The sequence below is a fragment of the Pseudorasbora parva genome, chromosome 2 (genome assembly GCF_024679245.1).
Source record: "Pseudorasbora parva isolate DD20220531a chromosome 2, ASM2467924v1, whole genome shotgun sequence".
Classification (NCBI taxonomy): Eukaryota; Metazoa; Chordata; class Actinopteri; order Cypriniformes; family Gobionidae; genus Pseudorasbora; species Pseudorasbora parva.
The window spans coordinates 38,953,203-38,968,778 of record NC_090173.1 but is presented as its reverse complement, the minus strand read 5'-3'; the positions used below and the strand labels follow the sequence as shown (position 1 = coordinate 38,968,778).

At 36.1% G+C, this 15,576-nt stretch overlaps 2 protein-coding genes across 2 annotated transcripts; both read left to right on the top strand.

Moving 5' to 3' along the window:
- The first annotated feature begins 71 nt into the window (after positions 1 to 71).
- pdap1b (pdgfa associated protein 1b) lies at positions 72 to 5,559 on the top strand. Its single transcript, XM_067419740.1, has 6 exons — positions 72 to 534; positions 737 to 828; positions 1,493 to 1,588; positions 2,424 to 2,542; positions 3,435 to 3,586; positions 5,022 to 5,559. Exons 1-6 carry the CDS (start codon positions 522 to 524, stop codon positions 5,084 to 5,086), a joined length of 537 nt encoding a protein of 178 aa, XP_067275841.1. The 5' UTR covers positions 72 to 521; the 3' UTR covers positions 5,087 to 5,559.
- A 540-nt stretch (positions 5,560 to 6,099) lies between these two features.
- On the top strand, positions 6,100 to 15,220 carry shmt1 (serine hydroxymethyltransferase 1 (soluble)). The gene is made up of 12 exons (XM_067419720.1): positions 6,100 to 6,249; positions 7,162 to 7,260; positions 7,477 to 7,622; positions 7,790 to 7,905; positions 8,009 to 8,169; positions 8,400 to 8,481; positions 8,890 to 9,102; positions 10,921 to 11,037; positions 14,306 to 14,428; positions 14,545 to 14,661; positions 14,802 to 14,912; positions 15,006 to 15,220. Exons 2-12 carry the CDS (start codon positions 7,174 to 7,176, stop codon positions 15,176 to 15,178), a joined length of 1,446 nt encoding a protein of 481 aa, XP_067275821.1. The 5' UTR covers positions 6,100 to 6,249; positions 7,162 to 7,173; the 3' UTR covers positions 15,179 to 15,220.
- The last annotated feature ends 356 nt before the right edge of the window (positions 15,221 to 15,576 follow it).

Genomic DNA, 15,576 nt, shown 5'->3' with positions numbered 1-15,576 from the left:
TGTTGTGGTTGTTACACGACAGTTGCGTCAACGAGCTGTCTTTGTTCTTACACATTAAATACAAACTATAATTACTATCATGCTTATTTTATTTGACATTCTATTGCGAAAATGAATTGCGCTGAAATACCGACTAATGCACATATCAACATGGTTTTTATTATGGTGAAATTGTAATGTTATTCTCTCGTCCAGTATATTGCATCAGGCTAGGTGTCTGATTGTGTGCCTGAGTGTAAATATAGGAATATGGACCCACTGGCTATATGCTAATCGATGACTGTCCTTATTAAATCGTGACATTTTATATTTGTTTTATTTATTGTATCGCCCCCGAGCCAATTAAAACCACGCAAAATAAATTACTGCCATTTTGTATCTAACTTACAGAATTGGATACGGGGAGAGTGTGGTGAAGTGAGGCAACCTGATATCATAACTGTACCCAGCTTTTGTTGGTACTGGGAGTGTGTTTGAGTCGATTTTTTTTTTTATATATCAAGTTAAGTTTAATCTTCATCATGCCTAAAGGAGGTAAGATATAATTTAGTTTTACTGGTTGAGCACGTCATGAGCTGGTGCTGCTTATATAGTTACTTTTATGATTGACACTACAGTTGGTATTCTGTACTTTTAAAACAAGGTTGTATCTGGGTATTTCTCATTGAGAACAATACTAATGGAAAGTGATACCCCGCCCATGTATATATCCAAGCAATTTTGTTGCTTATTTTAGGGAAAAAAGGTGGCCATAAAGGTCGCATGAGAACCTACACAAGTCCTGAAGAAATAGATGCTCAAATGAAAGAAGAAAAAGAACGAAAAAAGGTAAATTGTATTGCAACTTTAGACAGAAATACAAACAAATATGGGCAAAAATGAGTAATAGTCTTAAAGGGATAGTTCACCCCCCAAAAATGATCATTAATTACTCACCCTCATGTTGTTACAAACCCATAAGATATCTGTTCATCTTTGGAACACAAATAAAAATCTTTTTGACAAAATCTGAGATTTCTGTCCCTCCATTGACAGCATGCTCTACGCAACTACCACTTTCGAGCCCCAGAAAGGTAGACTCCGGTGGTTTAACCTACATTGTATTAAGTGCTTTATTAAGAGGGTGAGTAATGACAGAATTTTCATTTTTGGGTGAAATAACCATTTAATAGGATAAAAAAACACAGCAGCTCCCTCTGCTGAAAGAGCTTTGAGTAGTTTCTCTAAGAATGGCAAGTTTATAAACTGCTGTATAAAGTCGACATGACAAGAAAATGAACCCCATCTGTTTACTTAGTATTTCTTGATGATCACATTGTGAAGGATTTATCCATGCAATGTTGTTTTGACCTCGTAATGTTTTTTTCCCAAATCTCATAAATCTTTTACTGCTGTGACTGACTAGTGACTGACTTCTCTCTGGTGGCATATGCCAGACTTCTCCAATCAAATCTATTGTTGTATGTGGTAATAGTTAATTTTTACATTGTAGAATGAAGAAGAAGAAGGTGCGGCAGTGAACGACAACCCGAGTGAGGACAAACTGACAGCATCAGGCTCCGAGGACAGTGACGATGAGGGGTCTCAGGTAAATTTGATCTCAGAACTGATGATTCCAAGGTCCTGCAGATAATGTCCATCTACAGTGACAAGGGCAGGATGTAGACATTCAGTCAGTTCTGGTCAAAAACCTCAAAGACCGCTCACACCAAAACAATAACTATTACGATAATTATATAAGCGTCCACACCAACGCATGTTATAACATTCTGTTTATTATAAGCTTGTGCTGCAGTTTTGTCATTTTTCGCTTTAAATGCTCAACCTTGTTAAAGTCTGTGGATTCTGATTGGCTGCCAATATTTTTATCATTCGTCAGCTGAAAAAAAAAATATTCTAAAAAGTGATTGCAGCAATATTTTTACTCTGTCGTTTTTGTTATAATTGTGGTATGGATTGCCCTTTTCTCATAGAGCTAGAATGATCATTAAAACGTTATAATTATCATTATGGTTATCATCCCTGGTTTGAATAGACCTTTACTCAATCTAATTAATGGGGAATCTCATTGGGTGGAGCAGCCAGAGCATTGCTCTTTGATTAGTCTCCAAATCACTGTGTTTGGAGTTATATGTGTTTTATTTTATGTGCATTTGTAATTTTTATTAGTTTTATTAGTTTCAATTAAGCTTATTTTTTCTCTCTCCAGGTTTTCTAATGTATTACGTCAACATAAACCTATTTATTTTATTTTAGTTAGCTGCAATGGAAACATTTCTCATTTTCATTTAGGTTTTCTTAAAATTAATATTCTTATTTTTCTTTCAACCTTATTGTCATATTAAAGTATTTATATTTGAATAACATTTGTAATACTTTTAGTTTCAGTTAACAATAACAACACTGTCTCCATTTTGTCACAGAAAAGAAAGGGTGTTGAGGGATTAATAGAGATTGAAAATCCTAATCGAGTTGCCCAAAAAACAAAGAAAGTCACAGAGATAGAACTTGAGGGTCCCAAACAGCTTTCCAGAAGAGAAAGGTAAGAGACAAACATCTTTATCCTCTAACTTTTCACCATCATTTTATTTGTATCATTTTTTGTTACTGCTGCTCACATTATACTTAAAGGGTTAGTAGTTAACCCAAACATTTTTATTAGTGGGTCCCAAAAAACCTGTGATTTTCTCACCCTCAAGTCATCTTAGGTGTATATGACATTATTCTTTCAGATGAGTTATATTAAAAAATGCACTGGGTCTTCAAAGCTTTATAATGGCAGTGAATGGCTGTTTCTGTTGAAGTCCTTAAAAGTGCACATATCCATCATATAACTGCTCCACACGGCTCCAGGAGGTTAATAAAGGCCTTCTAAAGCGAAGTGGCACATTTGTGTAATAAAAATATCCATATTTAAAACTTTATAGACTAAAATAACTAGCTTCCGACACGGCAGTCAGCAAGTAGACTTGCGTTAAAAGAGTAACTCCTGACACGATGTACAGAAGCATCGCAAACTTTGACGCATCTCGAGGATAGGGCTGGGCAACAAACCCAAGCCCCTCTTCTCTTTTATCAAATTTCTCTTTAAAAATTCTCATTTTAGGCTTCTAATTAATGACCAGTGGAACAGTTATATGATGGATAGATGCACTTTTATGGATTTCAAAAACAGCACAACCATTCTCTACCATTATACAGCTTTGAAGAACCAGGACATTTTTAATAAAACTCTGACTTTATTAGTCTGAAAGAAAAATATCATATATAGCTAGGAAGACTTGAGGGTGAGTAAATCATAGTATAATTTAAATTTTTTGGGTGAACTAACCCTTTAATGCTTGATATACTTTATTATGTATATTTAGTCTTCTAGACATGTACACCTGTTCCTTTTCAGCTATTTCAATATAAATATATATTCCATATTTCAGAGAAGAGATTGAAAAACAAAAGGCCAAGGAGAGGTATATGAAAATGCATTTAGCAGGAAAGACAGATCAAGCTAAAGCCGACCTCGCTCGACTCGCCATTATTAGAAAACAACGTGAGGAGGCTGCACGGAAAAAAGAAGAGGAACGTAAAGGTAAATCCTCAGCACACAGTAGTGTTGTAAAGCAACTTGTGAAAAGCTGCGTTTACACAGAAGTTCTTGGATGCCTAAAGCCTAATAATTGATGCCTAATTCTTAAAATGTGTTGACTATATCTGAATTTATTTGACAACCTAAGTCCAGTTGTTCAAAAAATTAAATCTGAATCAGAATGATCAAGATTTGGAAATCCCATAGCAAATCCAGGATCATGTAATACGTCTAACTTTATTTATTCATACCATTTTTCAAAGTAAAATAGGATGGGATCACTTTGATCCGGATAGATACTTTCCCAGATTACCAAATCTGGTTTACCTGTGCTCTAAATTGGGTTACATTTTCACAATGTAGGTAAGCTACTAGCTATGTAAGAAACAGCAGGTAGAAGAGTGAGTGTGGGTCACTTTCAGTGTTTTTATATAAAACATTTATGAGAGAACACAAAAGCATTAGAATTCAGTTTTCCTCCCATCACCATGTCCCTTTAGAGTTTCGGTGGCCCCTCATGTGACCCACAACAAAAGCAAACAAATATGCATTTAAAAAGTTGTTAGAAACTACTTTTGACTGGTTCATCTCAGATGATTGTGCCAATATACTTTATAGACAGTGAAAAACACTTAAAATTAAATGTTTTATGTTTGTTTGATATTGACAGCTGTTTAGGAGGTTATTTTATGGTGCCAAAATGTATATTGTTTTTTACTTTACTGCACTTAAAGGCCTAATGTCTATTATTATGTGTATTATTTTAACTGTTATGAATAAAGAATAAAGACAGTTATGAATTTTTTGTCCATGAAATCCACCCTTTTGCTGGGACCAGCATAATCCTGGCATAAGGCATCTCAATCTTACTAAAATGTTTTGGACTGAAGATTTTATCCGGATCTAAACAAAGAATAAATTTTGTGATCTAATCTGATTTCAGAATCCTTTTTTCTTTTGAACAACTAATTTTCAAGATTTGATTGGTAAAAACAGTGTGACTGGAAATGATAAAGCAAGCTTTTGCTTTCCACACATCTTTCGTTCAGCAAAACTTGATCTCTTAAGGCAGAGTAAAAAGAGGAAAGCCCTTGTTGCAGTCTGGACAATGAAAAGAGTCATGTGATCGCGGTTCCACCTTCACTTTTTCAATGACTTACTACTCGCATTGACAGTGGAAGATGCGATCTGTCTGTTACATGGCAGACGCAAATATACATATCCAATTCATATCAGAGTTATTTCCACATATGAATGAGCCATAAAAAAACGATCTGAGAATATTGGAATTGGAAATGTGCTTTTTTCCTGCTTACACATTAGTGGGTCACATATCCGAAATCAGAATTGGATCACTTGAACCATTTAATGTAAATGTGGTCAAAATGTCTCAATGCAAATCAGAGATTAATGAATGTTTTCTCCTTTCTCATTGTAGAAAAAGAAGCAGCAGCAGCGGCAGCAGCAGCGGCTAAAGGAATACATACGTTGTCACTCAAGTAATCCAAATAATGGATTCTTAGAGGTTTTATAGCATTTGTGGACAGTAAACAATTATATTGACAATGTTATTTTTGAAGACGACGCAAAAGATAATATGGTATGCTATGTATGTGATGATATAACTGTTCCATTAAAAAGGAATATTTCAGAGTATATTAACCCAGAAAGCAGGCTTTTAATTGTCCAAATAAAATGCCTTTGTGAAAGCTCTGATGCTTTCACTTAAGTGGGTAAATATTAATGCTTGCTTTCACTCATTGATATTAGGAGTATAGACATATTTATTAATATATTAACATATTGCCACATGCATCTGAGTGGACTTTGCTGTATCAGTTTAAAGGATAATTGTAAGAATAAAGACATCTGTCCTCAGTTGTAAAGGACCTGGTGTAATTAAGAATGATGTTCTTATGGTGTTCCCTTCAAACAATGTAAAGAATAACATACCAATAAAATGTCAGAACTTTTTATTATATTGTGAATTGTTTGGTGAATCCTAATCCATTTTTTTGAAGCCCTTAAGGGGAAATGTTTTGATTTTTTTAAATGAGTTTTGTTGTTGTTATATGTATTGACATGTATATAATTTTTTTAGATCATTATATTATATTATATTATATTATATTATATTATATTATATTATATTATATTATATTATATTATATTTAGAGTGCACTAGAAACATATTGCGAAGATGTTTTAAATACACTACAATAAGGTTTATTTAGTTAACATTAGTTAAAGTAACTACTTTACAATAAAACAATACTTCTACAGCAATTATTAAACTTAGTTCATGTTAATTTTAAACACTAATACACTTAAATCAAGTATATAAATATATGATCTCTTAAGGCATATATATATATATATATATATATATATATATATATATATATATATATATATATATATATATATATATATATAAAGTAAGACTGCAGAAAATTAGCTCCCCTTCTATCATATGATCATATCACGCCGTAGTGGGCTGGGCAGGAGAGCTCGAATAGCCACGCCCCACAGCGTGATCATTGGTCTCCAAATTTCGCGGACTTTAGCCATAGACAGTAAAAGAGCACGAGGAAACCTAAAACTACAAGAATAACGTTACATGATTGAAAGTAATTTGGGACGAAGCATTTGTCACGTTTGTTAAGGTAAGTGGAAGAATACGTCCACTGTATATTGCAGCTATGTTTAAAGTTAGATAACGTACATTGTGATTTAGGAGTGGATCAAATTAAAACCTTGTGACTGCATGTGCTCCACATTCTCGGCAGATTACTGTCAATCTGTTGTGCAGATATGCATAAAGAGCGCTTACATTAGTGCTATATGCTAATAATCACATCGTCTCCATTTTTATTAGTTAGTGTTAGGTTAACTCGCTTGATGTAACGTATTATTTTAGTTACAGGATGTATTTCGCGGGGGAAATGTAACCCCAAAAGCAGTAGTTCCGGTTTATGTTTCACTCTATAGCTGCAAATCTAATTTTATTTTACCCCTAAAGTTATCGGCAACAAATGGAAAACCTACTCAAAGTTGTGTTTCGTAAGCGTGCTCTGAGCTGGCAGCTGCATCGATTGATTGACAGCTGAGCAGTGTAGTTACTATACTATGGCATTTATTCATAGTCTAAATTTAGCTTTTAATTATTTTGTTTGTTGCGCTTTTCATTCATTTTTGGTTTGTTTTTTAAATATTTCTATTTAAACTTTTCACTTTGAGTAATTTTAGTTTAAAAAAATCTTATATTTTTCTAATATTTATATTTTATTTTGTTTCTGCTATCCGTTAAAGACGACTTTTAATAGTTTAAGTTAATAACAACTCTCCAGTTTGGTGCACTACATTGAAGATTACTAAATATCCATCTAATTAAGACTCAGTAGTTATAGAACAATAAATAGACTGTCCATTTGAACCAAGAATACCCTGCTTTAAAGTTTAAGAGCTCAAACACAAGTACATTAACGCTTCTATTACAAATGACGAAACCCAGTGTAAGCAGTATGTTTTACATTTGGAGTCCTATCACATTTAACAATAACATTTATTTCTTATAGAGGTCATCAACTATGGCTCAGCTCAACGGCCATGATAATAAAACATGGGAATCTCATAACAGGATGATGCTGGAGCCTCTGTGCACGAATGATCCTGAGGTAAGTGTGTGATTATATGTACTGTATACAAACAGCCTCAATATTATATTATTTTGAAAGCTTCAGTGAACCATGAGTAATATTGTGAAATCAATGTGTCTCTTAGACTCTGATCTTTCTTCCTGACTGACAGCTCATCTGTGCCTGACTGAATTAAAACAACTTGTCATTGCTTATTATTTGTTCATACCATTAATATATTTCTGTTTGCGCTAGGTATTTGACATAATAAAGAAGGAGAAGCGGCGGCAGACCTATGGATTAGAGCTCATTGCCTCTGAGAACTTCACTAGTCGAGCTGTTTTGGAGGCTCTTGGTTCCTGCATGAACAACAAGTACTCTGAGGGTTATCCTGGTCAAAGGTGACTATTGTGCGATGACATTTCATGTAGTGCTTAATTACAATTTTATTTTGTTGTAATGACAATAAGCTTCATATTATGTAATTTACACTTTGCAGTTACCCTTTGAGCTAATATGTTGTAAAATGGGCTTGTGTTAAATGTCAAATTGTGTTTAATGTTATAAGATATTATGGAGGCACAGAGCACATTGATGAACTGGAGCGTTTGTGTCAGGCAAGAGCTCTCAAGGTATATGGCCTCGACCCGGATAAATGGGGAGTGAATGTTCAGCCGTACTCTGGTAGGCTTGTTTCTGTGTCACTGGAATGTTGCTGCAGTAAGAGATGATGTAACTTATGAAACATTAACAAGCGCACATTGTTATTTCTTTTTTTATTCCTTAGGGTCGCCTGCGAACTTTGCTGTTTACACAGCCATAGTGGAACCTCATGGCCGGATCATGGGCCTTGATCTTCCTGACGGCGGCCATCTCACCCATGGCTTCATGACTGAAAAGAAGAAAATCTCAGCCACATCTATTTTCTTTGAGTCTATGCCTTATAAGGTAACCTTGTGGTTAAAATTAACATTGTGGTAAACTCTTTAGTTAATGTTCATTTCAACATGCATTATTCAAATCAAAAGTTGTATCTTAATATTGTTTAATAGAAGTGAACTAACAACGAAGAGTTTTATATTAACTAACTGTAACAAATATGAATAAATACTCTATCGCTCATTGTTAGTTATTGCATTAACTAACATTAACTTGATAAAGTTGTTGTTGTTTTCCAGGTAAATCCAGAAACTGGATATATTGATTATGACAGACTTGAGGAAAATGCTCGCCTCTTTCACCCAAGATTAATTATTGCAGGTCAGTGTAGCTTCTTAGGAAATTTGAAGCATTTTGAACTACAGGTTGTAAAGTTATTGGTAATAATTTTAGTTGTTGACAACACATTTTGAACCTTGCTTATCTCATTTTGTTGGTAAAATATATTTAAAAAATATCTCACCTAAGATCCTTTAGTACAATTAATTTTGCCATTTTTATATATCTCTTTGTAAGACTTCGTAATGTAAAAAAACATTATATTATCAAAAATACTTACAGAAACAGGTTTTCACAACTTTCCCTTTTTCTGCTATTAGTCAGACGAACTGTTAGCTCCGCCCCAAATTCACATGATTGTAAACCCAGTGTTTTGCTGGATGGGACAATGTATTTTAGCATTGAAAGAAATGACGAACATCACCTTTAACATTTCTGTGTATCATTAAGGAACCAGCTGCTATTCCCGTAACCTGGACTACAGTCGGCTGAGGAAGATTGCAGATGAGAATGGAGCGTATCTTCTGGCAGACATGGCTCACATCAGTGGTCTGGTGGCAGCAGGAGTCATTCCATCTCCATTTGAATACTGTGATGTTGTTTCCACCACGACCCATAAGACCCTTAGGGGCTGCAGGGCAGGAGTCATTTTCTTTAGGAAGGGTGAGTTCAGTGTGAATTGACCTGTCACACTAAGGCGCTATTTACACCTGGTATTAAAATGTGTTTTGGCATTTTAATTGGCATTTTGGCATTTTTGGTAGACAAGAGAGACACATACCCTTTTGCACCTGGTATTTTAATCCATCTCTTTTGTCAGCTTTTAACCACTTCTGTGCTGATTTCTTTGAAGGGAGGGTCTATGAGTGGGCTTTTTCAGATCTTTCGTTGTGGAAGACAAAATAAGCTCACACAATTTACATATGACTGGAGACTATTGGAAAAACATACGGAGAGCATCAGCTTTCATTTCTGCTCCGACAGCCACAAAAATACCCGAATGCAGTGAGTGCGTGTTAGAAATCAGGAATGGTGAGTTTTTCATCTTCAAACCAAACTTGGGTCTTCAGCAGACGAAGTAAAGCGCCGTCCACTTGTGATCGGATTGGCCAAAACACATCTTAATACCAGGTGTAAACAGGGCCTAAATCTAGGCCCTTGACCGCACTGTCATGATCATTGTTTGGTAAAGTTACTTTTTAAGTAATGCGTTACGGTACTTAAAGGGGGGGTGAAACACTCAGTTTCAGTCAATCTCATGTCAATCTTGAGTACCTATAGAGTAGTAGTGCATCCTTCATATCTCCGAAAAGTCTTTAGTTTTATTATATTTGTAAAAGAAATATGGGCTGTACCGAGTCTTTCCGGAAAAAAACGAGCGTGTGGGCGGAGCTAAAGAATGACGAAAGCGTAAAGCGATGACGTCCTCAAGCATGGAGAAACCCATAGCTATCGATCCGATTCAGCTAATACAGATAATGATCCAGAATCAAATTCGGAGGCTGAAATAAATTGAACAGGAGAAACAGCAGCAGCAGGACGTCCGTCTCTGTGGTATGTACTGTATTTAGTGGACTGTCAACATTTGTGTGTCTTTACTCGCAGTTTATGAGGACATGATTCGGTTTATGGACTATTGTATGAGACTAAACCTTAGCAGTAGCAAGCAAAACGGTTTTGCACGTCAGACTAGTGTAACGTTATACATAGAACAACAATGGAGTAACCGTTAGCGCATTTGAATGACGAAGCACGCGATCGTGTCGTTTACTGATGTTTACTCACGCGACGATAGCCAACAACAGCATAGACATTTGAAGCAGTTTTACTCACCGACCGTGAACCTTTAGAGGCTGGGACCGCTCCGTCAAAAACACACTTCTTTGGTATGATTTGCTTAAGTCCTGTAACAGCAGTGATCGTGAAGATCCGCGATGTTGTGAAGCTTCCCGTCATTTCTGCATTCAAATCGGTTCAAATGCAGCGCTGCCTTCCCGGAATGCTGTGCTGAAGCGTTGAAGTCGCTTGATGTCACCCATAGGAATAAAGTGGAGCGCGGCGTGGACTATAACGACATAAGTGTTCACGGACGAGTGGATCTGCTGCTGAGAGAGTGTTTATGGGCGTGCATTTCCTCTCTCGCTCTAGTCACGCAAGCGCGCACTCTACCGGGAGAAGAGCCCGTACGGCCCATACAAGGACCTTCCGCTCTCGTCAAACCGACCCATACTCAAAAAAAACTCTCCAAAACTTGTGTGAAACCGGAAGGAGTGTTTTTGACACAGAAATACTCCATCAAACGTCCAACATTAGTTTTTGAAACTTTGTCTATGTTTAGGATGGGAATCCAAGTCTTTAACAGTGTAAAAAGCTCAGTATGCATGAAACAGCATTTCACCCCCCCTTTAATTACTTTTAATGGAAATCAGTGTTATTTTAACTGTGCGTTACCAGTGTTGTCATGACACTCTTGAATTTCAGGAGTTCGTAGTGTTGATGCAAGGACAGGCAAGGAGACCCTGTATAACCTGGAGAGTCTGATTAACCAGGCCGTGTTTCCTGGACTACAGGGTGGCCCTCACAACCATGCCATTGCAGGTAAGAGCTGATGTCCTCCATGCCTTTAATATAAAGGTTAAATAAGTTTGCATTTACACAATGGGATGTCTATGATTAATCAAAGATCTATTTATTGACATTTTAAGATTTAAGATTTAGTTCAGTAACCATCCAATCAGATGTTGAAAACGCTCTCTACATAGTCATCTGATGCTAGAGTGCACAAATTATTTATAGCCGGTTTCATCGAACGCACGTGCATTGCAACAGTCTGGCTAGTGGATAGTATGGCATACTACTCAGTAGAAACGCATTTTTGATGTACTATTTTTGGATAACATGATCTAAATATTAAAAATCAAACAGAGAACACCTTACACCAGCGCAAAAAAATTGGTGCGACTCACAAAAAAGCCTTGAATGCTTACTAAATATCCAATCTGACTGCATAAGAGATTGGTGCCTATTGTAACTTAGACTGTATATCTAATGTGATTTACTTGTTATCAGAAATAATCTACTGTAGAGGTAACTTAATTCTGGCTGTTTACATACATTGCATTAACATGCGATCACCGGCTCAGTACACAACGCGTTTACATTTGTTCACATATAACTGATCGGATTTATGTTTACTGCAAAGTATTAAATTAGGCATGTTATAGGCCTTTAGCATAACGTAAAACAACTTTTGCTTTATCCTTTATCAATGGCAGGGCCCACAGAGCACAGGATTTTTGTGATGCATTCAAATACAATCAATCTCAGATAGGGTACTTTATCTACAAGTTTGAGTTTCCCAATATTATTCCTGTATTATGACAACGTTATTCTGTGCACACATTTATATAGGCTACTGCATTACATGGTCCTTAAAGTGTTATTACACACATTTATATTCTGTCATTATTACTCACCCTTATGTCATTTCAAACCTGTAAGACCTTCGTTCATCTTCGGAACCCAAATTTAAGATATTTACGAGTTGGGATCGTCATGAGGGTGTAATTAATAATCTGTTTTGGGTGAACTAGCATTTAGGGGGGGGGGGGGGGGGGGGGGGAGTTCCTCCACTCTATATTAAAGACAGAAATGAGAGATTATTTATAATAAACTGCTGAAACAACAAAAACATATAAATTAAGATAATTTTGCACAATTAAAATTAAAGATGATAAGGCAGTGTCGCATGCGCAGTAACGTCTGTTTATGTTGCTGCCGTTGAAACCGTCTATATGTAAAGATTACTATAATTGCTAACGCACTATAACACCATTTGACAAAAAGCACCATTCATTTGTTGGCCTCCCTGTATTATCCCAATCAACAGTCATGTCAGTGCTTGCCAGGAGAGCATGTAGGTACACTGTAATCTTGGCCAGTGTAGCAGTATGTTGTGTACTGGATTCAGTCTAATAGTTATTACTTGAATTTAATTTGGAATTGAAGTCATGCTATTTACAAATTGTTCATAATACATAAATGTATTAAAATTACAGTAAACATTTAAATTTTTATGAAACTGTAAATATGCATACATTTGTATTAAAGGTGCACTATGAAGTATTTTTGCAGTAAAATATCCAAAAACCACTAGGCCAGTGTTATATATTTTGTTCAGTTGAGTACCTACAACATCTCAAATGTTTCCAACTATTTGTAAATTGTGAGAAAATTGCTATTTTAACTAAGGACCGGGACGTTTCAGTATAGAGTTTGAGGAAGTTGCCTGTCAATTGCGTCATATCTGCGCTTCCCTCGGTTTCGAGTTTTATTTGGCAGGAGCGCTTTACTCTTAGCAGTGTGAACAAGTGAACGCACTGATCTACGTCATAACATCGTTTTGAACACACTTAAATGTATCTAATATGATAAACAGAGCTGCATTACCTCATAATCATAACTGGAAGAGCGGATCTGTGCAGGCGCCCGGAGACTGTGTCCCATCCCGTCATAATAAAAGTCCTGGTTTTCGCGAGGCGGGTGTTTCTTTAACAATCGCTCCAGCAGCTGTGCTCAGCTCAACAACACTCTGTCCTGCTCTGCTTTACACTACAGTAACGTTAATAACCGCATGCATGAACGTGATTTCTGCTCGAGTCCTATTTTCCTCCTGCTGTGAGGTGAAGACCACGTCTCAAGATGCTGCGCTCAAACTTTGCGTCATCAAACTACGCATTTGTTTTAAATAGGCGCCCTCCAGTGGACGGAAAGTTGCATAGTGCACCTTTAATTATATAATTATTTTATGTTATTACTTAAAAACAACCTAATTAAAAAACAAACACATTTTTATGACAATTATTAAAGGACAACTCCGGTGAGAAATGAACCTAGTTTTAATTAACAGATGGTTACAGAGTAGATCGTTCTCTGGGATGCATTTTCATGAAAATCGAATGTAAAGAGTTGTATCTCTAAAAACAGATTAGCTTATAACGCTAGTATATGGGGCATGGAATAAGTAAAATTAAATTGCTAGTTAACACCACTAACAAGGCTCAAAATAGCCTATTTTGATAATAGGGTCCCTACATGCAAACCGAAGCATTGAGAACTTGAGTGTACAAACAGTTTAATAAGAAGATACTTTATAAAGACTCGTTTACAGACCGGAGCCATCTTGGAAAAACTGTCTCTAGCAGTCGAGCCACGAATTCATATAAGGCATGAATTATTTCTATTTATTAAAATATATGGTTGACTAACTACAAGGGAAGGTGTCCCATATGAGATTCCAAGTCGCAATTCATTAATTAGCACCGCGTTTGTGGCTCGACTGGTCGAGACTGTTTTCCAAGATGGCGCCGGTCTGCATACGTGTATTGTACGGTGTTTATAAAGTATCTTCTTATTAAACTGTTTGTACACTCAAGTTCTCAATGCTTCGGTTTGCATGTAGGGACCCTTATTATGCTACCGTGTTAGTGTGAGGCTATTTTGAGCCTTGTTAGTGATATTAACAAGCGATTTAATTTTATTCATTCCATGGCCCATACACTAGCATTATAAGCTAATCTGTTTTAGAGATAAAACTCTTTACATTATTTACATTTTCATGAAAACGCATCCCAGAGAACGATCTACTCGGTAACCATGTGATATTTACTCCTAGGTTCATTTTTCACTGGAGTTGTCCTCTAATATTTCTGAATATTGGCATCCTTATTCAGAGTTCAGATTTGTTTCCCCTAACACGTTTTTATATTAAGTCAAGTTGATGTTTATTAACAATTACATTGTATTATAATTATATTTCTGAAAATGTATATTCATAATCGGCTTGTTTTGTTTATGTGATGTGCAGGGGTTGCTGTTGCTTTGAAGCAGGCTCTGACTCCAGAGTTCAAGACCTATCAGTTGCAAGTTCTGGCAAATTGCAAGGCTTTATCAGCTGCTCTAATAGAAAAAGGCTACAAGGTTGTTACAGGTGAGTTTCTTAAGGATTAGATGTAAGTTATAGCTATATGAAACCATTGACTGATGGTGATAGAGATTGGATACAGGAGGGAAGCTTTGTTTACTTTTTTTCATTTTTAAATTTAGGCGGCTCAGATAATCATCTCATCTTGGTTGATTTACGTGCAAATGCAACTGATGGAGGAAGGGCAGAGAAAGTGCTGGAGGCTTGTGCCATTGCCTGCAACAAGAACACCTGCCCAGGTGCCTTATAAATACTCTATTAATAATACTTGACCCATTTTTTTACAGTGAGTTCTATCTTTTAGGACATATTTTGGGATGTTTTACTACAACAATCAATTTTTTCCCCAATTATCCCTCTCCCAAACTCCATTATTAAGGTGATAAAAGTGCTTTGCGCCCAAGCGGCCTTCGTTTAGGATCTCCTGCTCTTACATCCCGAGGACTATTGGAGGACGATTTCCGTAAGGTTGCCGAGTTCATTCACCAGAGTGAGTTTGTTTTAAGCGATAATATAATATCAAAGGATATCATAGTTATAACCTACCTAAGACATTGATTGTGACATTGACATCTGCTCTTAGGCATCGAGTTGACATTGGAGATCCAAAGAAAAATGAATCCTAAAGCAACTCTGAAGGAGTTTAAAGAGGAACTGGTGCAAAATGAGAAGTACCAACTGAAAATAAACGAAATCCGAAAGAAAGTCGAAGACTTTTCTGGAAAGTTCCCGATGCCTGGGTTGCCAGAGTTATAATCCATTTTAGTCTTCCTGAAATAAAGCTTTCTTTTGATTTGATTTGATTTGGCACAGAGGCTTGAATAACACTCAAGGGTCACAATCATCGTGCACCTCAATGTGATGACCAGGTTTGTCTTTTGAAATCGCACACTGGGTTGGCTTCTGTATTTTTTTGTTTAACTTTCTATGTCTACAAAAAATGTAACTGTCCACTGAAACAGATATCCAACTGGCACAATAGATTTGTACATGCAACACAAAGCCTATTGTAAATGTGAACATGTGACTGGACCTCTGTATTGGTAATTAACTATAAAATGTAATTTTCACTGTTACTATTTACCCTAATAAATGTACATGGGTAAGTCATTAAATTCAGAATGAGACAAATAATGTGCCTTTACCTACATAAT

Excerpts from the sequence above, each read along its gene's own strand:
- pdap1b (XM_067419740.1), top strand. Across the intron at positions 2,543-3,434 it reads CAGCTTTCCAGAAGAGAAAG|AGAAGAGATTGAAAAACAAA; the intron begins GTAAGAGACAAA and ends TCCATATTTCAG. Across the intron at positions 3,587-5,021 it reads AAAAGAAGAGGAACGTAAAG|AAAAAGAAGCAGCAGCAGCG; the intron begins GTAAATCCTCAG and ends TTCTCATTGTAG.
- shmt1 (XM_067419720.1), top strand. The coding sequence starts at position 7,174 with ATGGCTCAGCTCAACGGCCATGATAATAAAACATGGGAATCTCATAAC. Across the intron at positions 8,170-8,399 it reads TTGAGTCTATGCCTTATAAG|GTAAATCCAGAAACTGGATA; the intron begins GTAACCTTGTGG and ends GTTGTTTTCCAG. Across the intron at positions 14,662-14,801 it reads CAACAAGAACACCTGCCCAG|GTGATAAAAGTGCTTTGCGC; the intron begins GTGCCTTATAAA and ends TCCATTATTAAG.